Source organism: Periplaneta americana, chromosome 11, assembly GCF_040183065.1.
Source record: "Periplaneta americana isolate PAMFEO1 chromosome 11, P.americana_PAMFEO1_priV1, whole genome shotgun sequence".
NCBI classification, from domain to species: Eukaryota; Metazoa; Arthropoda; class Insecta; order Blattodea; family Blattidae; genus Periplaneta; species Periplaneta americana.
Genome location: NC_091127.1, coordinates 74,217,325 through 74,241,451, shown reverse-complemented (window position 1 = coordinate 74,241,451; position 24,127 = coordinate 74,217,325). Strand labels below are relative to the sequence as shown.

Here is a 24,127-nt window from a genome sequence, read left to right as displayed (position 1 = left end):
GGTTTCTGGCAGCGAGCTTGCTGGGCTATACAGACCGGACGTCTGTGGGCAAAGGCATTCGTCCACTGGAAGTGTGAAGATGTGAAAATGGAACGCAGCTTCCTCCGCCTTGGTGGGCATTCTCGTGGTGTTATTTGTAGTGCATTGGGTGAATGACATTTTGGCATCGCACCAGTCTGGGACAAGGAAGTCTTCAGACAAATGTCCAGAGAACTGAAATCTACTTCTGGGTTATAAATATTTGATCGAAACGGAAGTGTGTGCTTTTGAATTTCTTATCGTACAACACTCTTCCTATGTCATTACACTGGAACGCGAATAAAAAGCAGATACATAAATATATCGTCGTTGTTCCTGCAATTATGTGCAAAATATACAATTTTTCAGTAGGAGGAAAGAAGAAATTTATTCATCCTATGGCAGCCGTACATAGGGGATTGTGAATTCTTACATTTTCGAAAGGAAGAAATATAATTACATATAGGAGATTTTATTATGTTCTTTATCACTATTTAAGTTATTTAATAGAGCAAAAATCTGAAAATAGAGTTATTATAGGAACAACAACGATATTTAGACTAAAAATGTGCATACTTCATGTATCTAATTCCAGAATAAATTCACTTGTAGGTATAAACAAAATTCTCTAAGTAATTTAATAGGCTAAAAGAAAAGACTGTTCACACGACACGCCAGAAACCACTTTTTCGGTATTATGAATGGCGAAAATATGTATTTACAATAAAATATCTTTAATTTTATTTTTTTACAGCATAACTTTTACTTCACTACATATCGTGTAAAGAGGAAATAATAATAATAATAATAATAATAATAATAATAATAATAATAATAATAATAATAATAATAATAATAATTTACACACCTAGAGGTTACTGGTGGAAATAAATACCTCTGAAAAGACTATTGAATGAGGCCGAACGAGGCCTTTTAAGGCTTGTATTTCGTGATTGGTAGTGGTGGTGGTGGTGATGGTGGTGGTAGTGCTGATGTGATGACGATTTATATAAATTGATTGGTGCACATTAAATTCTGTATTTGTTACTGTATTTTTATTGTATTAGGATCAGTTAAGTTATATTGACAACTTGAGGAGAAGTGGCTTATGAATGGACTAGGATAGCTGTCAACATGCCTGGGTTGTACGATTTTACCAGAGTTCATTGCGTTAATTGAGAGATTTTTGCACTGCACGGTCGCGAACAATTAGGTGTAATCTGTGATGTGACTAAGCGGAAGTCATGCCTAGCGGCTTCCTTGGAAACTATGCAGCGCGGCCGCGTGTGGGAACAACTGGCGGGGCGACGATGGCAGGAAGCGGTCTGGAGCGGGAATGCTTTCTTTTGTTTTAACGTTCGACCTTCTGCTCATTACAATACAATGCTGTTCATTTCACAACCAAATAACTGAAATAATAATAATCTTCTTCTGTTGACTGAGTTTATCGCTGAGCGAAGAAGTCAACGTTGCCAAATTTTGCGGTGGTCGCTTCATTACATAAGTCCAGCCTTTAAGTTTGATACTTTTGCTTGAAACTTGTTTACCGCGAGTCCTGAATGGTAACTGAAGATTCCTTAAGGTTTCCTGGACAATGCAGTAATGACAGTGAAACGTCATGTTTGGCGCTAGTATTGAAGGCCGATGCTTTGAACAACTTTTCTGTTGTAAACAAAATTATGAAATATAAAATAATGTATTCAAGTTATAGTAGACCTACTGCGAGAATTTGAATGTGAATAATATACAGTATTTGTTATTTTGATTAGTTTAATTTGATAAAGCTTTGATTTAAGTTGGGAGATGGCTTTTCAGAGAACGTGTACCTTATTTGTACGTTAGTTTCCTCTTGCATAATTTCTCCCCAAAGATTTTTAGGACATATTTTTCAGAATTTTATTTTCCTTCCGTGTTTTCTCCCTCTTATATTCAAAAAAAGATTGACATCCCTTTCCCCATAGGTAAACGGTTTCTTCCGTGAAGATTCGTAGTACCGTAGAAATACGCATGGAAAACCCAATGTCATTAACTACTCTTCTACAGTAAAAAAACTCTGATGATTCCCCTGACGACACGGAAGACGGTCTGGATTTATCTGATGAAAGTAGTGGAGTATAAAAATATAATATGTATGTTTATTTTATTTACGTAATTACAGGATTGTTTCCGATCTCTGATAACGAATTTGAATGACGTCATGTGCATCAGAAATCACGCCGACAGCTGAATTGCGGCGAGAGGTGACGGACCACTAGTGAGTGATTTCATAATCAGAGTACACGGTGTTTCACAGTAGCGGTGGCCAAGAAAATCGAGCCTTTTTGGGAGGCATACATAACAACTCTTTCCGATGACAAGTACAGTTACGTGAAAATCATAGGAGCCTGCAAAAAACGTGGCTTCGTTATTTCCAAGAAAGGCATCTTATGTGTACCTAATAAGATTGGCAAAGCTCGGATGGGATTAATTCCAGAGTGGAAAAAGCAAGCAAATCCACCCCCCGTCACAAGTCAGTGCACCCCACGAGATGTTACAAATTAATTCCATTCGAGCTTTACCAATCTTATTAAGTACACAGAAGATGCCTTTCTTGGAAATAACGAAACCTCGTTTATTGCAGGCTATTTTATTTTCACTTAACTGTACTTGGCATCGGAAAGGGTTGTTATGTACCTCTCCCAAAAAGGCTCGATTTTCTTGGGAATTTCTGCTGTGAGTTGCCGTGCACTCTGACTATAAGATCACTCACTACTGGTCTGTCACCTCGCGCCACAGTTCAATTGTCGTGTGACTCCTGATGCACATGATGTCATTCAGATTCGTTATCAGAGAGAGGAAACAACCCTGTAATAAGCTGTTAAGAATATTTCACACGCGAAGTGATCTGTTTAGCCAAGGTCAAGCTACCGGCATTAGAAGTGCAAATGTTGTGTATATATATATATATATATATATATATATATATATATATATATATACAGGCGCGGATCTAGAATTTAATAATAGGGGGGGCTAATAATAATTGAGGGGCTGGGTGCAAGAAGGGCATTTTAGAGGATGTGCCCTTTTTGAGTAAAACGCTTTATTGTGTTCTCTGATCTGTTATGCATATGATCACAAAGTTGTAGTTCAATACTGTAATCATAGAGGTCAGGAGTACCGGTACCCAAAATGTAAAGGCATGCATAGATAACATTATTACGGTTTGAATTTCCAACATCAATTTTCTCAAAACTTGCATTTGAGAGAAGTGCCTTTCTTGCACCAACCCCTCAATTAACATATGAATACAGTAGTATAATCATAACACAGAACAATGGAATTAAAAACAAATAAATAAACCACAACAATATTGTCACTCTTAGGTTCTAAGTCTTCAGTTAGTTCTAATTCTAAAGGAAATGGTGACTGGAATGGAAAGTCGATTAAATGTTACTTACAGTTTAACGAAGCTGAAGTCGTCTGGGATGTTTTACTTTGGTTAACCTCTTCAACAATTTTCTTTTCAATAATGGTGCCACAACAGTTTATGAGATCGTTTTGCGTTGTTTTGCTTGTTAGAGAAGAGTTTTTGGGGGCATTTTTAAGATGAATATGCAGAATCTGATCACCGGCATCAACGCGATATTTAAGAAGCTCCTTGGAATTACCTTCGTTTTGATTTTCGCTTTCCAAGTCAATCGCACCATCATTCCTGTGTCCTCTTAATGGAATATTTTGTCGGCCGCACAAAATAATTGTTTTTACTATTGGGACAAGTTTCATCCTGTTTTCGCGCACTGTTTGTAACACTTCATTATTCAATTGAACCAGAACGTTCTCTACCTTACCTTCAAACACTCCTTTAAAGTTGTCACATTTTAAGAGAGCAGTTTTGTGATAACTGTTCTCTGAATGTCTCCTGAATATTTCAGAGGCCTTTTTGAATTTCCTTAGAGGTTTCGTAACTAAATTATGTAACGTAACTTTGCTTTGCCCTCCCTCTATATGTCCGAATAAAACGCACACGTGACAGAACGCACCTTTATCCTTCTTACTGTAAGACAGCCATGGAAATCTTTTAAGCCACGCATGCTGAAATTGTCTAGACTGTCCCGATTCTAGTGTCCTCGGAAATGGATATTTTTCGTCTGGAACCCATGGATTTGTTAGAGCTTTGTATTTTATCTCGTCACTGCATATTTCTTTTTCCACTAAGCAACCAATATCTAATACATTATGAATCGTCGAACTAGCGTCATCACTTCACCGCACATAACCGATTCCACTGTTACGGTATTAACAGGCATACACTTTTCTTCATCAGTTGTATCATTGTCATCCGTACTGCACTTTTCTTTCACTTCACCACACGGCTTCTTGACGAATTGTAAGATATTTGTTTGAAACTTACGTTCCGAAATTTTATAATTTCTTATAACTGTTACACTAAATAATTCACCTGTGCGAACTGATCACTTCTCGTCTCAATTCAAAAGTCGAATGTAGTGGCTATTGTAAAGTACGATAACAAATATATTGGTAGCAGCCTAGCTGCAGTGTGGTAGGGGTGGTTACCGTTAGATTTCCGTTCCGAAGTCCGAGCTATTGTTAAACCCCATGGTAACGACCCCTAAGGAATGCGACCACTTACCTGATTTATTCACTGCGAACTGTAAAGAGAGTTTGTATGCGAAAGTAAAATAGCAAAATAATATGAAGTTTAGAGAGTGAAGAAATCATTATAAGTTATATGAATGAAAAAATAATCCTTTGTACATTTTAAATTTAAAAAAGTCTTTGAATTGATAGGGGGGTCTATAGCCCCCCAGACCCCCCCTTGTATCCGCGCCTGTATATATATATATATATATATATATATATATATATATATATATATATAGATGGTGCGACATCATATTATAAATGCTCACGCCCCTACAGAAGAGAAAGACGACCATACAAAGGACACCTTCTATGAGGAATTGGAACATACTTTTGATCAGTTCCCTAGATATCACATGAACATTTTATTGGGGGATTTCAATGCTAAAGTAGGACGGGAGGATATTTTTAGACCAACTATTGGAAAAGAGAGCCTAACGCAATTAGTAGTGACAATGGAGTTAGATTAGTCAACTTTGCCACATCAAAAAATTTAATTGTCAAAAGTACAACATTCCCCCATAAGGATATACATAAATATAGAAGGAGTCCATAATTATACCTATTTTTAAAAAGGGGGACAAAACCAACTGTGGTAACTTTCGAGGAATATCACTTTTGTTGACGTCGTACAAAATTTTGTCCAATATTCTTTTGAGAAGATTAACTCCGTACGTAGATGAAATTATTGGGGAGCATCAGTGCGGTTTTCGGCGTAATAGATCGACTATTGATCAGATTTTTTGTATTCGACAGATAATGGAGAAAAAATGGGAGTATAAGGGTACAGTACATCAGTTATTCATAGATTTCAAAAAGGCATATGACTCGGTTAAGAGGGAAGTATTATATGATATTCTTATTGGTATTCCCAAGAAACTAGTTCGATTAATTAAAATGTGTCTCAGTGAAACATACAGCAGAGTCCGTATAGGTCAGTTTCTATCTGATGCTTTTCCAATTCACTGCGGGCTAAAGCAGGGAGATGCACTATCACCTTTACTTTTTAACTTCGCTCTAGAATATGCCATTAGGAAAGTTCAAGATAGCAGAGAGGATTTGGAATTGAACGAGTTACATCAGCTTCTTGTCTATGCGGATGACGTGAATATGTTAGGAGAAAATACACAAACGATTAGGGAAAACATGGAAATTTTACTTGAACCAAGTAAAGCGATCGGTTTGGAAGTAAATCCCGAAAAGACAAAGTATATGATTATGTCTCGTGACCAGAATATTGTACGAAATGGAAATATAAAAATTGGAGATTTATCCTTCGAAAAGGTGGAAAAATTCAAATATCTTGGAGCAACAGTAACAAATATAAATGACACTCGGGAGGAAATTAAACGCAGAATCAATATGGGAAATGCGTGTTATTATTCGGTTGAGAAGCTCTTATCATCCAGTCTGCTGTCCAAAAATCTGAAAGTTAGAATTTATAAAACAGTTATATTACCGGTTGTTCTGTATGGTTGTGAAACTTGGATTCTCACTCTGAGAGAGGAACATAGGTTAAGGGTGTTTGAGAATAAGGTGCTTAGGAAAATATTTGGGGCTAAGCGGGATGAAGTTACAGGAGAATGGAGAAAGTTACACAACACAGAACTGCACGAATTGTATTCTTCACCTGACATAATTAGGAACATTAAATCCAGACGTTTGAGATGGGCAGGGCATGTAGCACGTATGGGCGAATCCAGAAATGCATATAGAATGTTAGTTGGGAGATCGGAGGGAAAAAGACCTTTAGGGAGGCCGAGACGTAGATGGGAGGATAATGTTAAAATGGATTTGAGGGTGGTGGGGTATGATGATAGAGACTGGATTAATCTCGCACAAGATAGGGACCGCTGGCGGGCTTATGTGAGGGCGGCAATGAACCTTCGGGTTCCTTAAAAGCCATTTGTAAGCAAGTAAGTATATATATATATATATATATATATATATATATATATATATATATATATATTTGCAGTTATATAGTATTAACATTAATTTGATCAATACATGAATTACTTGAATTACTTTTGTTAGTGTTGTTTATTGCCAATTTATTTAGGATATTTTGTAGTCGTCGCGTAATTCCCCTGTCCTTTCGACTTTTTATCTTCGATTCTTTGAGAGAAAAGGTGGTAATTACGTGAGTATATAATAACGGTATATAATGAAAATGTGTCCGTCTTTGTCTCCTTTACAATTCTTCAGAGTTTATAAATTTAATTTTATTACACTGTATTTTTAAGAATACTATTTCCTTATTGTCTGTGGTGAATTAAATCTACTTTGTTATTTTTAACATTTCTGAAAAGAGCTTTCCGTTACTGAGCGATTCTTTGATATTTTGTTAATTATCTTTTCCATACGTTTTTCATATATTTTGTACTTCAAGCAATTTTCGCACGAATATCTGCGTTTACACAAACTCTTACATTGAAAAATTTTGCACATTAAATTCAATGTTATCCTCACTATTGCGATAGGGATTAACGTCCTATAGCTATTTTGTAAGGAAACTGCGTCTACAAGAACATTGTAATGGCCGAACCATAAAACCGTACCTACTTGAATTACAGAAAACCTGAAGAATCAACCGCCTTTTATGACAGTGATAGCGAAAATTATTAACATTTACGAGTATCTTATTTATGAAAGCTAAAATGAATTATGATTTACCTAATTTTGGTATGTATCACGTAAACTGTAGCAATTTTTAGAAATAACTATGAATCTATGAATCAGTGTTTCATGATGTTGGGAGGAGGGAAGCTAGGTAACAGATACATGAGTGTGCGACCTTGCAAGGGTTCTTCGGATATAAAGAATTTGTGAGTTTTCTTAGCTTAAAGAGAGAAGACGGTAATTTTTGGTAAAAAGTGAGTATATTCTAAAAAAAAAATGTTTTTTTTTTTTTTTTTTTTTTTTTTTTTAACACTGTGATATGTGTGGAATACATTGCACAACATTTTGTGGGTATTCGTTCCCTTATCGGATGTTGAGAAACCATTTTTAAAGCTCCTGCGCTCTGGGTTTTAAAATCACAGGTCCCTTTCAGCGTATTCCGAATCTCGTCGGACCGGTGGACAACAATGACGTCACGCTGCAGCGAAATAGGAACAAAACTGCTGGAAGGTTCGATGGCTATCATGGCGGCTGTACAAGTTGTTGTTTGTGCTACGCTAGCAAGATTTTGCGAAATTTCCGTACTGTCATCTCGTTCAAAGAAAAGAGATCATAAAAAATTTATTTCTTGAACCGGTAGTAATAACTGGTCCGTTGACATGTTCGCTCATAAGCCATTAAAATATTGTTTTTACGTTGTGCTCATTACAAACAATACAGCAGACCCAAAGTAGAACACACCGCCATGACACAACAATGTACGATGTCATTCGTCTGCTAATTTCCGCCCTATACAAGAATCAGTCAGATTCACTGATGGCGTCTGATGGAGATTGTCACCACCTCTGCAAGCTGATGGCACCGGTGCGACACCGGTGGAGCATCAGTGACGTCAACGTTGAAATTCGGAACACCGTGATGCCATCAGATTCCTCAGCGCTGAGATTCGGAATATGCTCTTTGATTGTTGTTTCCGGTAACTTCATTTTTTGTTACATTGCCATTAAAAATGGATATAATTTGCGAACTATGCATGAAATTTAGAACACACATTCTCTAGCCTATAGGAAACGTTTCTCTGTAAAAGAACTTTGCTAATTAATTTCATTTGAAAAATATGCCTGTCTATTTGCAAAAAAGGAAATAAAAAGTGTTCTTAAATTTTAATTGTTTATTTTACAAATGTAGGGACTAATATCAAAATTCTATTGCAGATAGTTTATAGAGCGTGCTTTTAAAAGTAGAGTGTAAAAAAAACTGTTTAAATTTATCTTTAAAAATGGCTTAGATATATTCGGTTTCAGTAAAATTCTGCATTAGGTATATATTTTTTTAAATCTGGGCCCCAAATATTTTTTTTTCATCCCATTTAGGGGACTTTAATAAACTTCATAAGTGTGAAAGCCGAAAAATGATTGATAAAGGTATTAGCCAGTCATCCGCAACTGCACACCCAGCAACCACTGCCACAAACCCACGAGAGCTGGAGCTGAGGAATGAAAGAAGCAACGATGCAGTCAAGTCTCCTCCATTGCCAGCCCAAAATAAGTGAGCGCCAGAGTTTGGAAAACTGAATTATTATACACAGCTGAGCAATAGACCAGTGGTCCATTTATTTTAGCGCACATCCCGACATTTGTCTTAACACCGTAGGCAAACCACGGGAAACCCACCAGCGAGATGAGTGATGTCATTTAGGAGACAGAGCCAATTGGCTCATTTATAGTGACTAATAAATAGGGCTAGAATTCTTAGGTAAATAAATATTTTATGTGCACTGTAATAGAAACTCGTAATTGTGTTTTAAGATTCGGACAAGATCACCTGAGCATATATTTTAAATTTTATTTCACATAAAAACCCATATTTTGTTGTTTTTTTTTATGTAAATGGGTCATTTGTAAAATTTATGTAACAAATGGATGATTGAGAACGTCAAAATTAAAGTACTATTTAGTGCATATTCTCCGTGTATTAATATAGTGCAATGTATCTGCCATAGTAATCAGCCACTGTACACTCAACTTGCTCTACACCATTCTCTACAAGTATCAGTGAATCTTTGATGTACAACTAAATGTCAGGTGTTTTACAGGACAAGACAATGGGTCTTTTATAGAAATAGAATTCCTTTATTTTTTATATAAGATATTCTTTAAACAGTGCTTAGGTCTTAGAATAGTAACAGAACTAACTTCAGATTAAAAATGAACAAATATTTTAAATATCTTAATATCAGATCTGTTACCTAATTAAAGATAATAACTTCTACAATTATCTTAGTAGATTGCCCTTAAGGCGAAGATATTTGAGCCTTAGTTTCATTAATGATAGATAATTAGAAAAAATTAAGGCACTGTTTTGAATGATGTAACAGACATAACATGGAGTAACAGCCATGACAAAGCGAATATAAGCATGTGCTAACCTAATTTTTTTTTTTTGCTTAAAAATCTTCAAAATAGCAACTTAACTGCTGTACATGTGTACTATTATGTCCTCTTGATCTTGACTTTATATGTTATTTGTGGAAAAAACACAAACAGATCTGACAAAGTAAAAATGCACGCTTAGACTAAAACACAAAGCAAGAGTATGACACATAAACTCGCCAAATCAAAATGGGTGAACGTAGGAGTACAGTCAAGATGACTTTTTGTGCATCATCCTGGCTTGTGCTGACATCTGTGAGATTTCTTTTTCAGCTGTGTACCTATAGGAACGGAATAGTGTAACAGACCTGACTGATTTACTGGACTAGAGTAATTATGCAAGGAAATATAAACTCAGACATAGATGAAGAAGTTTTGATAATATCAAGTGTTTCTTTAATTTTTTTCTCAATTTCATTATTATACAAACCTTTATCTGGACATAATCATGCTCCATTTTAAATATTTAACTAGTATGGGCACGGCATTTTAGCTGTTACTATGAGAATTTTATTTTATTCTCTTGAAATCTTTCATTTGAAGGAAATAATTCTTTTAACGTTTACTACATTAGTATTGAAACTACTCACTGTTGGGAATTTATAACTCTATCGTTATAAATGCAGTAATGGGAAGGGTATAAATTGATACCCAAATACATACATTCAAAAATTCACATAAAACACACAAAAATAAAGTTTTCATGAGATAATTTTTGACAAAAACCCCATTTCAGATTAATCATCACAGTGAAGTTGCTTAGACGTGACAGCTGGCGACTGTTTCTCGGAATTGCCTATCTGTGGACCTATGGAACTGCAGTATGCTCTCTCATCACAAGCGATAATAGCTGTCACCACTAAAAAATTATACTGTAATTAGCACACGTAAACATTGTAAGTTATCATAACGCTGATTCAGAAAGCAATTATAATTTCATAAACATCAACAGCCTCTGTTTTTGTTTCCAACCGTAAACATGACTCTAGGTAGTGCATGTTGTTTCTCAATGGCTAGAACGCTCCTTTTCCCAGTACAAGGCAGTGTTCCGCGATAATCGTCAGTCATTTGTGATGGGTAACTTAGGATGAATCTCATTGTGCACTGTAATATTCTTCAGCATTTGGCGAGACAGCATAATTTATACTAGTGAGTAGCATATTGTTTATATTCACATAAAATATTGGAACATAATTACATATTTTTCATTTTTTGTCACATTTTTCCGATTTTTAGTACATAAAAAAATAAGTATTTTTCCGATTTTTAGCACCTAAAAATCCGAGCCCTACTAATAAAATCGGCCTTAGGCTGAAATAAAAGTAACTAAATTTCTCGAAAATTCCTGTTAAACATGAATACGATTGCTATCCATTCAATAACATGTAAACATAATATGTCTTATCTCATCCATAAGCAACTTTTCGCGGCATTCATTCATTCATAGTGTTCTGCCCAAGGGTAGGTCTTTAACTACAAACCCAGCATTCTCCAGTTTTTCCTATTTTCTGCCTTCTTCTTTGTCTCCGCATATGATCCATATATCTTAATGTCGTCTATCATCTGATATCTCCTTCTGCCTCGAACTCTTCTTCCGTTCACCATTTCTTCCAATGCATCTTTCAGTAGGCAGTTCCTTCTCAACCAGTCGCTATTGTTGTTAAAAATAAAAGTGCCTGTAACTCACGGAAAAGTTTCTAAGGATTTAACACACATTAAACTATAAATTACATTTTATGCCTATATAAAATTACAGTTACATGGTAAGAGAATGTAATTTGGAATTGAAGCAGAAGATTTTGTATAAAATTTGAAGCAGTACAAATGCGCTTACTGGGCTTTATCACATCCGACATTAGTGATGCGTTTTGTCCTCTATAATTCTATACAGGGTGTAAGGGGTATAAGTGTCATTATTTTAACTGATGATTGTTCATGTCATAAGAAAGAAAATTGCAATATTAACTAATTATTAAAGTTTACAATAACAGACGTTTGGCAGTGCTGCTGGATGGGGAGGAGGAAATTTACAAGTATACACGGTACAACTGGAGCGGATATAGACATATCGGTACAAAACAGATGCTCTGTTCTAATGCAGGATTGCTATCCATAACAATATGGATTGTTTACATAAAGCGAGCAGGAAATATAAACTTTCAATCTCATTAATAGAACTTTATGGTAAATTTCCATTTTATTTAACAATATTGGGAATATTGGTCCATTTTTTATTGTACGTCTAAAAAATAAACATTAATGGTTTACTGCACAAAATCACACGAACATTTTTAATGCAACATTTTAATCTCTCCCGCTTCCATAAAGCAGTATCATTTTTAAAGAAATTTCTGTCTGTGTGATTTTCAAAACGAGGTAAGAGACTCCTAGTTCCTAATAATCGTTGAGAAACCACTACAAACGTTCGCCGACTAGGTAACCTCCATTGCGGAAAGCATTGACGGTACATCTTCTTGCCTCACTTGAATTACGACGACTTTCTCCATAAATTAATAACATAATATGATATTCCTAAACTGTGAATGGCATTGTAAGTTGTTTATCGAATACCTGGTACCGAACTGTCATCCACTGGGCAGTAGACCTATGAACAGGGAGCTTGAACTCAGCTGGCTCGTACGTTAGTCTGTGCAGAGTACTGCCTGCTGAACACGTTGCCACGTTTCTCACACCAGAATATTAACAAATTTAAGCATGCAATTTTATTTAATTTCACGAGAACGTAATAGAACACACAAATATTTATTTAAACTAATACCTACTGATGTAATTGTTTTCGTAATTTTACTAACGATATAAGCAGTATAACGCGAATAAAATAAGAGAAGAAATATTTTTTTTGGGAAAACTATGTATGGGCATTTTTTGATCCTGTAGGTTGTCCCCGACGACTGTGAAAAGGACGGCACTTATACCCTGTACACCCTGTATAGTCAACGAAATAGAGAATATCAAATATTTAAGAAAGATAATGAACAGAACACAGAGATGGAAATTAAAATTTAGCATTTGTCTTGAGAATCAGATGAAAAGACAACGTGGTAGGTCTACATGTTGTTTTTGTTTTTGTTGTTGATTATTATTATTATTATTATTATTATTATTATTATTATTATTATTATTATTATTATTATTATTGACGGTTTCCGTTTTGAATCGATAATATTGTAGTAATGTAGTGTAATGAATGCATTTTTCTTTTTCGCGTGAATTCCCAAACTGGCGTATCAATATTTATATAACGATGAAGTTGGTTAATCATTTTTTCTCTTTTAATCGCTCAAGTATAACTTGATCTAAAACATACTTCAAGAGAAATTTATTTTTTATATGTTTATTTTTTTGCCAGGTGACAGAACACAGTTTGAAAAAGAATGGTTGCGTGCATAGGAGATGTACAAATTCTGGCATAGATTATCCCTTAATATTTGGTATGGTACAGTTTTTATTTCACTTTAGTAAACGGGTGTCGTCAATTCGGTGGAATCAACTAAGATAAGTGCTGTAGGCCTATATGGTTGGCTGTTTATTTAATTTGGAGTAGACTTTAATTTTCTTAATCACTGTGCAAACAGTCATTTATCTCTTTAGAAACGAAAGAACCGACATTTTTTCCTTCCTTAATAGTGAATTTAATCAGACGGATGGAAGCAGTGAGAGGCCATGCGACGAAGACATTCGCTCAATAATGCTGAGGGGTCTGAAAAATCGTCCAGAGATCTGTGTTCCTTAGTGGACCGCGACGTTAAAAGTAGTTAAAAGGTAATTTTCTGAATTTGTATGCAGTTAAATTAAGTTGGTATTCCATTCTGAATCCATTCGGAGGTCTCCATAGGGGTCGAGGGCATTTCGTAACCGTAAATTTCGTCACGGTTATAGTATGTCACCAATTTTTCGTCATTAGTTTTTGGTCATCAAATACATTTTGTCACTTTTTTGTCACCGAAGATATTTCACCATCATATAGCTACATTTTGTGATCATTTTTTTTATACTGAGAGGATTTCGTCACCAAAATAATGCAGAAAATTGTATTTAGACTGTTTTCATTATGAGTCCAAAACCATCACTGTATAATTATTTTAATTCTCTGTATTAACATGGAGTTTGAAGTTGCATACATTCATACTGTTTTATGGAGTTTCAACCAAAATTTCCTCTGAAGTTGTGACATGTGACATGTATGTAACCAAGGATGTTATTTTCTGTTCTATAGGCTCCATACTTATCGACAATAAAATTGGTGCAATTCTGTTATCTAAGGACGTGTATTTCTTTTTTTTTTCTGGGTGGAGACTGATCTGCTTCTAATTTCTCAATGTCCTGATGTATCCTTGCAGTCTCCTCCTGTAGCAACTGAAGGACATGGTGAAAAGAGGGATGTGCTTTGCACATTAAAGTATTGAGACGTCTATGCCACGCTTCACAAGTATTTGTTGTTCTGGGCAGGTTTTCCCTGGATACGAATGTAATAATTCCAAGTATTTGGAGGGAACATGGGCTGCTGCCTACCTCTGCCACGTCTACGATCCATGACATAATTATCCTGAAAGTAATCGAAGATTGGGGTTAGCTCATCCCTAACATTTTATTAGGTAGGCTATAAGTAAGTAAGTATCAGTAAGGGAAGCGACACGAAGGAAGGAAAAATTGTGGTGGCGAATATTGATGAGGAAATTAAATTGGTGACAAAATATGGTGGTGACAAAAGTGATTTGGTGACAAAAGTGAATCGGTGACAAAATGTTGCAGTGGCAAAATGTAATATGTGACGAAATCACCGGGTCACGAAAAATCGGTGACGAAAATTCCAGATGCTCTCCATAGGATGTGCATATTTAGTCTTAAAAATATATTTTCTTTTCTGAAACACCACTATCACCATCATCGTAATAATTTATGATAATTTTTGAAATCTACATTTTAAAATTTTCTTCATCGTTTCGGAAAGTGTTAACAAGTTTTGTTTTCAAATTTACCGTAATAATAAGTCACTTTATTAGGAACAAAATTATGCATTACGAAAATAACAAGGGATAATTAATGTTATCGGTTGGCACAACTAAAATAAGTGTTAATTCTGGGAATCAATCTTCGTTCGTTTTTTTCAGAGGTATTTGTTATTACTCGACCAAGGCCAGTGGAGTCCTGCAGCCCGGAGCTGTGGCGCTACTGCTCCTGCGTTCGTAATAGGCCTATCGCATCGCGATAGGTCACATTACGCCCCGATTCCACTCGCCTTGGTCGAGTAATACCTAATATTTTTATTTATGCTCAGAAATTATGTATAAGTTTGACTATTTCGTAATATAATTTCAAAGAGAGTTACTCCGATAGTCTACTTATCATTCATTAATATGTTCTGCCGAGGGACAGGTCTTTCACTGTAAACCCAGCACTCTTCAGTCTTTCATATTTTCTGCCTTCCTCTCTGTTTCATATGACCCATATATCTTAATGTCGTCTATCATCTGAGATCTTCTTCTGCCCCGAACTCTTCTCCCGTTCACCATTCCTTCCAGTGCATCCTTCAGTAGGCAGTTTCTTCTCAGCTAGTGACCCAGCCAATTCCTTTTCCTCTTTCTGATCAGTTTCAGCATCATTCTTTCTTCACCCACTCTTTCCAACACAGCTTCATTTCTTATTCTGTCTGTCTGCTTCACACGTTCCGTTCTTCTCCATATTCACATTTCAAATGCTTCTCTTCACTTCATCGTAATGTCCATGTTTCTGCCCCATACAATGCCACACTCTATACAAAACACGTTACTAGTCTCTTCCTTAGTTCTTTTTCCAGAGATCCGCAGAAGATGCTTATCAATAAAGCCCAAATGTTTAGTCAGTCAAAGCACCTGCACTGCGTGCTCCTAAGAACCTGCATAACATTTCAACATTTTCTTAAGAGCGATGATTGTGCTTTATCTTGCAGTAAACCTCTAGTGCTTTGACATCCCTGATTTAATACTTAAAATTGGCAGGAAAAAAAACAATTAAATAGGCCTACATGATGATGGCACTTTAAGAAAAGACATAATACTTCATCATATAATTTATACGGTATTCATGCAAAATACATTTCTATTCTTTGCACATTACCGCAAAGCACATAGTTGTTGTTTAGTCAACTGGCACCACTTAAGAGGCAACTAGGCCAGGAGATAATGGGATAAGGTTGCCAGTTTCTTTCCCTCTCTATTGCATACATCGCAGACTAGCTACATATTACACTAGTCAGACTTCAGATGCATACAAACAATTGATCTTCCTCTGACACATATCAACTAGAACCTCAATCAGAGTAAAAGGACATAGTTTAGAGTTTATTTTCAATTCTGCCTTGTATCGGATAGAACAATTTTCAACACGGAAAATAATCTTTGTACATCAACTGACATAACTGGAGTAGCCTATGTTTGTAGCAAGCTAGTGTAGATATATGGACGTTTATCTACTACAACTGTAGTATTCCTTTCAATCATTATTTGGCAGTTTTTTTTCCTCCTGTAATTCAGTATTTAGAGACAATACTTACAGTTTATACTTTTCACTAATGGCATTGGGATAGACGAAAGGAGATTTTAAGCATGCTGATAATTCCGTTAGAATAATGAAATAACTTGTATGAAGTATTACAACTATAGAATATTCAACATTAAACTCGCAAATAAGAAGGGTAAATTGAAGGCAATAAAACGTCGATTGTTGAAATAACGTATAATAACAAATAAGTAAATAAATAAACTTTAAATTTATTTTTAAAAGATAAAAAAGACAAAAAATAGCCACTTATTGTTAAAATAGGCAGCAAGAGCTAAAATAGGCAAAATAAAAATTGGTCATATCACTCCTAAGTACATTTACAACTACATAATTTTGACATATTATATGGACCCATTAGTAAATGGCATTTTGTCACTCTTACTTACTTACAAATGGCTTTTAAGGAACCCGCAGATTCATTGCCGCCCTCACATAAGCTGGCCATCGGTCCCTATCCTGTGCAAGATTAACGCAGTCTCTTAACATCATATCCTACCTCCTTCAAATCCATTTTAATATTATCTTCCCATCTACGTCTCGGTCTCCCGAAAGGTATTTTTCCCTCCGTTCTCCCAATTAATATTCTATATGCATTTCAGGGTTCGCCCATACGTGCTACATGCCCTGCCCATCTCAACGTCTGGATTTAATGTTCCTAATTATGTCAGGTGAAGAATACAATGCGTGCAGTTCTGCGTTATGTAACTTTCTCCATTCTCCTGTAACGTCATCCCTCTTAGCCCCAAATATTTTCCTAAGAACTTTATTCTCAAACACCCTTAATATCTGTTCCTCTCTCAAAGTGAGAGTCCATATTTCACAACCATACAGAACAACCGGTAATATAACTGTTTTTTAAATTCTAACTTTAAGATTTTTTGACAGCAGACTAGATGACAAAAGCTTCATAAACGAATAATAACAGGCATTTCATCCCAAATAATTGAAGCTCGATACTTGCTATAGTTACTATACAGTATTATCTCATTATTAACTATGTTATTTGTTTTATTGTTATTATTTTAACTATTACTCTTTTTTTCTAATGCAGATAGAGTAATAAATGTTGGGAATCAAACTCCGATAATTTTCGTGGGTTGTAACTGTTCTGTGTGCAGTTTTTCTGTCCTCCTCTGAAGTTTTAAACTTTCGAGAATGCTGTTACGAACAACATATTCCGTACTTTGTTTGTCACACGAACGTCGAAGGGGACTTGTGCTGGAGGGCTATTCATCATGACAGAAGGTGACACATTTAAAAGGTGTCTACAAAATAACATCGCTGTTGTGTACTGCCAGTACCACATGCACTTCAGGCGCCATAAGTAGTCTATAGCTTGAGTTCATAATTTTTACGTAGGAATAGAAGTGTGTCCACCGAATTAAGCTAATAATCTTAACTCCGTATTGACAATTCAGAAGTAATTTCCCTATTTCTGTGTGTGTTCGTTTGTGCTATAGCACATTTATGTCTACCTAAATCCACCCAAAATTACTTCAGTCTCGTTTCTGGTAACATTGATCTGTTTTTTCGCTATTTCTCAGTAATAAAAGGGGTGGAATTTTGAGTAATTAACGAATTTGTGATATACTAACACAAAGTCTTGAAACAATATTCTTAACCTGTAATGAGCGCCAGGCAAAATTTGTCGGCCATATCATCGCTCAAGTCGAGTTTTGATTCAGAATAATCTCTGCAGTGAAAGCGTCGTTAAATGAAATACCACTACTTACTATGATTTTAAGGAATTGGTTGGGTCATTGGCTGAGAAGAAACTGCCTACTGAAGGATGCACTGGAAGGAATAGTGAACGAGAAAAGAGTTCGGAGCAGAAGAAGATATCAGATGATAGACGATATTAAGATAATGTGGATCATATGTGGAGACTAAGAGGAAGGCGGAAAATATGAAAGATTGGAGAATGCTGGGTTTGCAGTGAAAGACCTGTCCTTGAGCAGTACACTTATGTATGTATGTATGTATGTATGTATATATGTATGTATGTATGCATGCAAATTATGTATTATGTTTTTGAGTAAAATTGTTAGTTTTCACGTGTTCACCTTCCGAATAAGTTGATTCATAGATATTAAGAATGAACAAGAGATGGAAAGAGTGTATAATAATGATCTTTTTGGTTTGAGGATCTACTGAAAATGCCTTTTTTTCTGTAATGTTTAGGTAGAAAATGGAGATTGATCCAAACCAATATCATTCTTACCACGGATTTTACTCGTCATGAACGAATTTAGAATTAGAACTGTTAAGACATCTCTATAAATCACGAGATGTTTCTAGTCCTCCCAATGCTGTTTTGGTCTTTCATATATCCACGATCTTTTGGCTGGTAGCAAAGTTAAATGTAGCAGAGGATCTGTATTCATCATGTGGACATGGTCACACAATTTTTGCTAATATTGCATAATGTCATTCAGTATGTATGGGATTTTCAACCTCTTATAAAGCGAGGAGTTTCCAAATTTAATTAATAGGTCTACTATAGTTATTAGCGAAATCTGACTGCTTTATTTTAAGGCAAAATTGCAGTTTTAAAATTTTATTTGTTGGTGAAGTACACAAAATACTCAAACGTTTCGAAGATTGGATATACCTTCGTCTTAGATGAACGAAAGGGTGAGAAGAGTATCCTACTTGTTGGAATCGTTAAAGATGCTAACTCAGTGAGACTAACTTACATGTGAGGATCGCAACGAATAAGATAGCTTTCTCACACTTTTGTTCATCTACAACGTGGTCAATCTTTCTTTTTTAATATTTTGGTTATGAACATTTTCGCTGGTTACTTAAGCATGCGGTCAAAATTTAAACGCTTCTTTTATCGATTGGCGCAATAGAGAAAAATCTTGCAAGAAATTCGATTATAGGGTCTTGCATATCGATTACATTGAAGAAAAATCATTAAAATGAAATTTTTCGTTTGTTATATTACACGAGTCTAGAACTTATCGAAATACGAGTACATTATCGGTGTGGAACGTCAGAAACGAAATATTATTGGAGAAAAAGTATTCCAGTGAATACACACAAATTTTCATCCGAAAGTCTCTTAATATCCAAATGGATGGAAATTCCTAAGTTGCCTTGTTTTGCAGGTTGTATTGTGAAGTACACAATACCTCGACGTATTCAGTATACCATAGGTTTTTTCCTGTATGTGAAATTAGAATAGGACGGACCGTTCACCATCATAAAGACAGCAACCGCCTTATATGCCAACAATTCAAATTTCAGTTACCACTAGACAAAATCACTCCAAGAACGGGACGTCCGAGTCTGCGACGTGCGTAGAATGTAATAAGGCTGTGGTTTACTTTGCAACGAAGGTACACCTAACCTTCGAAACTTTGTGTTTTTGTGCTTCTCCAAAAATGCAGAATGTGCAAGTTACACCCTTTCTGAATACTTTACCATTGCTTTCTGCCCTATCTATAAGAACGCTATATTATAAAACTTATTTTTTGTGTGAGTTGCATAGACATAGTTAATTTCTTCTGGTCAGATGTTTATCCAGATTTCATCTTTATTATTCTGTTTAATTAATTTAATTTGAATGTAAATGCATGTGTTATCACTTTTTGTGAAAAAATATATTCATGCTCGAAACTTTATTCAAATTATATATAGAAAAGGTAAGCCAAAGATGTGTATTAAATAATGTTTATTTTACTGAATATGTAATGATCACTCTGCTGACCAATACATATTTTCAATTACCCGTTACGATTATTCGATGAGAAGTAGCGGGCGAAAGTGAACTAAGCAGATTTGTCTCTGTTAGCCGAGTGAGTGCCGGGAACTATATCGTCGAGTTTGGCCAAGGAACCAGCTCGAAGTTGTTTGTTCCTCTGGCGGCTAGGAAGTGTAGAGACAGTGAAGCAACGGAGACCATACTATTGAGAATTGAGATTAGCCTCAACTCGACCCAGAGATCGCGAATACAAACCTTACTATCAGCAGGCCGGCGGGAGCGGTAGCCAAGACCAGTCGGCCGGTGTGTGAGTTGGGTTCAGTTGCTCCTTGTCGGCCGAGACGTTCACACCGTTCTGGTAGTGACACATGCAGGATGTGAGTAATGCGCTCGTACCCAGTTGGCACGACATTGTTTCTAAAATCTGGCGTCAGTGCAGACCGTTAATTGTGGTGTGAATTCAGTTCTTGTTCAGTGTCAAACGCATCTACAGACGATGTGCAATTGTTTTAATGTGATTTCTTAGCGTGTACATAATATTTGTATGCATTTGTGTACTAACAGTGAATCACTGAATTTGTGTTCTTTTATGCGATAGACGTTTAATATTTACGACAGTGATATGTGTATTTTGTTCTATGAACTTGCAGTATTTTAAAAGTGATTTTCCATCGAGTGATTTGTAAATAAGAATACGGAATTAGAGCCAACAGGCAGTGACATGTGTTGATTATATAATTTTAACTTACCGTATTTAATATTATGCGTTTTAATAACATCTTTCACTACTCAAATATTTAAAGGAGTTATTATTATATTTAATTCACTCCTTATGCATACGGAATAAAGTTCTGAATATTTGGCAACAGCAAGAAAGGAGACGTAAAATTCATGATTCATTTGTTTCATAAGTTGAGCATCTAACAAGGTCGATTGTTCAGTGACGTCAAAATTTCAAGGAATATCATGGCTGTTTGCCAAGATGTTCTAGAGAACATTAACTGTCAATAACTTTGCGCTGTGCAGTATATTTTCGTTCATTCTTCGTTTGGAATGAGGTGATAAGTGTAAAATTTTAGCGTGGAGCGTAAATCTAATTAAATGGTAATAATGCAAGAAAGAACTCAGGGTCGTAGGGCCCAACCCCCGATAGCCGTGGCTGCCGGATGGTTCGCTTCCTTGAAACGACCCATCAGACGCAGCAGAAGCCGTTCCGGATCCAATTCATCCCTGCCTCCCGCCCCAGGACGCCTCCTGGCGCGCTCAGCATGGGATCTCTCCACGTCGAGATCGGTAGTTATCTAATTCCTTCATGCTAACTTAACCTGTTTTGCGTTTGTGTGATTGTGTTGAAAACCTGCAGTATGGAAGCACTTATATCAGGTGAGGGTGTGTAAAATCTTGGAACCGGTAATTAGTTTACTTGGAAGGCGATATTGGGGTCTGCGCCCCCAGTTCTACGAGAAAATGAGTGTGATAATAGCTATACTTTTGGGTGTGAGTAGTAGAAATGTGACACATCTACCGGGAACGTTAATTACCATAGCAACCCAGTGATTCTTCGTTAATTTTATTTACATTGAACAGCATCACTAGAAACAATTATTTTCACTGCAAGCAGTAGGCTACAGTAGAAGTGAATTTCTTATAGTCACGACATTGAAGTTTCATAGCAATTCCATTCGAAATTCCTTTCAGGGTCGTAGATTCCAGTCAAAGACAGTAGGAACTCTAAGGTAGAGGAAGAGTAATTTTGTGTTCCAATTTATAACTATCCTAAGTAGACTCTAGAGATGATAGATTTTAGCAACTTAAAGTAAAAAATTTGGCACTTTAGAAATCAAATTTAGTAGCCTAAGTTTGTTCAAAATCTTCACAGGAGTTATGACTGAACAATTCAAGGTAGAGCATCCACCCGCCACTGAATGAATATTGCACTTTTATCACTGCCAATGTGGCGCTATAAACCAATTTTCAATATGTTTATCACAGCCACAACACATTTCAGTTTTTACTGCACCGCATTAACACATTGATTAATGCAGAAAACACACTTAACGAAGTAAATGTAATTATGAAGAATGGAGACAGTCTCAAGCCATCATGTTCCACTTCTTCCACTAGATGGCTCCCGTCACGACGTAGACCAAGGAGGGAAACATTTGCAAACGAAATGATACTAAACGTGAGGAATGTTACTACAGATGTGCAGTATTATGTGACAGGTTAGGTTAGGTTAGGTTAGATTAGGTGTGTATTTTGTGACAGGTTAGGTTAGGTGGGCAGTATTATGTGACAGGTGTTGGCGACACTGAAAACCCCGTTAATCTCTCCCACAAATTACTTCACATTCAGGAAATATGGCGATGTTTTTCATTCACGCACGACGAATTTGGTATATAAGTAAGATATGTATTTGGGGCAGGCTGGGAGAGCATACAGCTGCCCCAGTGATCACATCCAATTTCCACTATTCCATACTATAAATCCTAGGCATTTTCAAGATATTTTAACAATTTTCTCTAGTGACTGGTTCATAAGTAACCTTCACCACGGAACAAAACAAAGAGCCCAAGGGCATGTCTTTCATTGCAAACTCAGCATTCCGCAATCTTCCTATTTTCCGCCTTTCTCTTAATCACCGCATAGTGGATGCACGCACTGTGGGATTCCCATGACTAGAATTAGCAAAGCGCCGAAACTTTACTATGATAAAAGGGGGCATTACGCTGACAACGAAGAAATATCTACGCCTTAGGCGGGATTCGAACGGGACCGTGGCTTTCACTTTAACATTGAAGCTGTGCGATTTAGGAGTTACACTGCAACCGACGATCGACATTAATTGAACTATTATGTATTATCGGCTAATGTACAGTATATGATATTATAACTATTTGCTGCATTAATGTAATATTAGTACTAGTAAGGCCTTGCAATTCTTGGAATCCATATCTCCATAGTTACTAAATTATTTAAATTCCCTTCTGAAAGCGGCATGGTATGTTTCAACGCCAGCACGCGAGACGCTTGTACTAATCTATTTTTGAAAATACTCCAACCTCGCGCTGCTCTCTTTCTGTGTGTTTCCGTGTGTCATTAAAATTCATCATATGTAAAACAGCCATATTTTCCATATAGCGTCGTCTATCAAGCATCAATATCGGCTATTCTAAGAAAAATCTTTATTAATATCTTACAGATACTTTATCTTATCTCAAATATCACTTGTTCATTACGTAGAACCATCTTATGTTTATTACATCAGAACTGTTATAGATGTGTCTATAAGTAATTGGGTTTTCTCTGTTACTTTTTATCCTTTTTCATATTTCCTTTTTACTATTCACTTATTTTACCTGTTTTATTTCTTTGTTCCATTTTTTCCTTCGTTTATTCTTCTCTCTCGCTTTTTTCTTTCTTCTCTTTACTTTTTTGTCTTAATCGATTTCTTCCTTTCTCTTCCTATCTGATTTTCATATTTGTTTTGTTTTTCTTCTCGTCTTTCTTTGACATTTGGCTCTACGCAGCTTCAAATGCAATGTAAAACTTGAGAACCATGCGATATTGTTTTTTCGAAGAGAAAAGAAAAATAATATTGAAATGGACAACTCCTGAAAAATAAGGTTTCCGTCTGTAAAATCTATCCCCTGTCAGATTTTTTAAATAATGTAGGTGTTCGAATAGTATGACATTTTCCTTAAACATCCGTGTGGATTATTAGTGAAGTAAAAATAGGTCAAATAATTAGAAACTGTACGTTTACTTATTTTATCCCACTTTTTTCTTTATTAAATTGGGTCTTGGATCCTTGGATATGTATTTGCTTATTTTTACATCGTATTTTTTTAATGTGTATGTGTGTCTAACAGTAATGAATGATGGAGAAATAGTAATCACTATAGAAAACAGAAATGTGTTGAGGGCGATCTATGCAAGTATCATTTGGCTCGCCAGAATTTGAACATTCGTTTCCACTCAGTTGATGTACCAGCCATTCTACTGAGAATCAGTTGCATTGTATTTTGGTATTGATACGATTATCACAGTTTATATGCAGGTGAATATGAATCAGTGTTATTTCAGACAGACACCTTCAGCTGTGAAGAAAGTTGTGATTACAAGAAACTGCGATAAGCGT

The 24,127-nt window shown here is 35.8% G+C and overlaps 1 protein-coding gene across 3 annotated transcripts in view; it reads left to right on the top strand.

Moving 5' to 3' along the window:
* Positions 1-24,127, top strand: part of step (cytohesin steppke) — a 371,199-nt gene that overhangs the window by 205,896 nt on the left and 141,176 nt on the right. Inside the window, exon 1 of one of the 3 annotated variants that reach the window (XM_069839620.1) lies at positions 20,181-21,279. The exons of 1 other annotated variant lie outside the window; for it this stretch is intronic. In XM_069839620.1, the coding sequence (XP_069695721.1) occupies positions 21,088-21,279 (192 nt within the window). In that variant the 5' untranslated portion in view covers positions 20,181-21,087. Of the gene's footprint in view, positions 1-20,180; positions 21,280-24,127 lie in introns of those variants that run through there. One more of the 3 variants, XM_069839624.1, reaches the window with a different exon arrangement.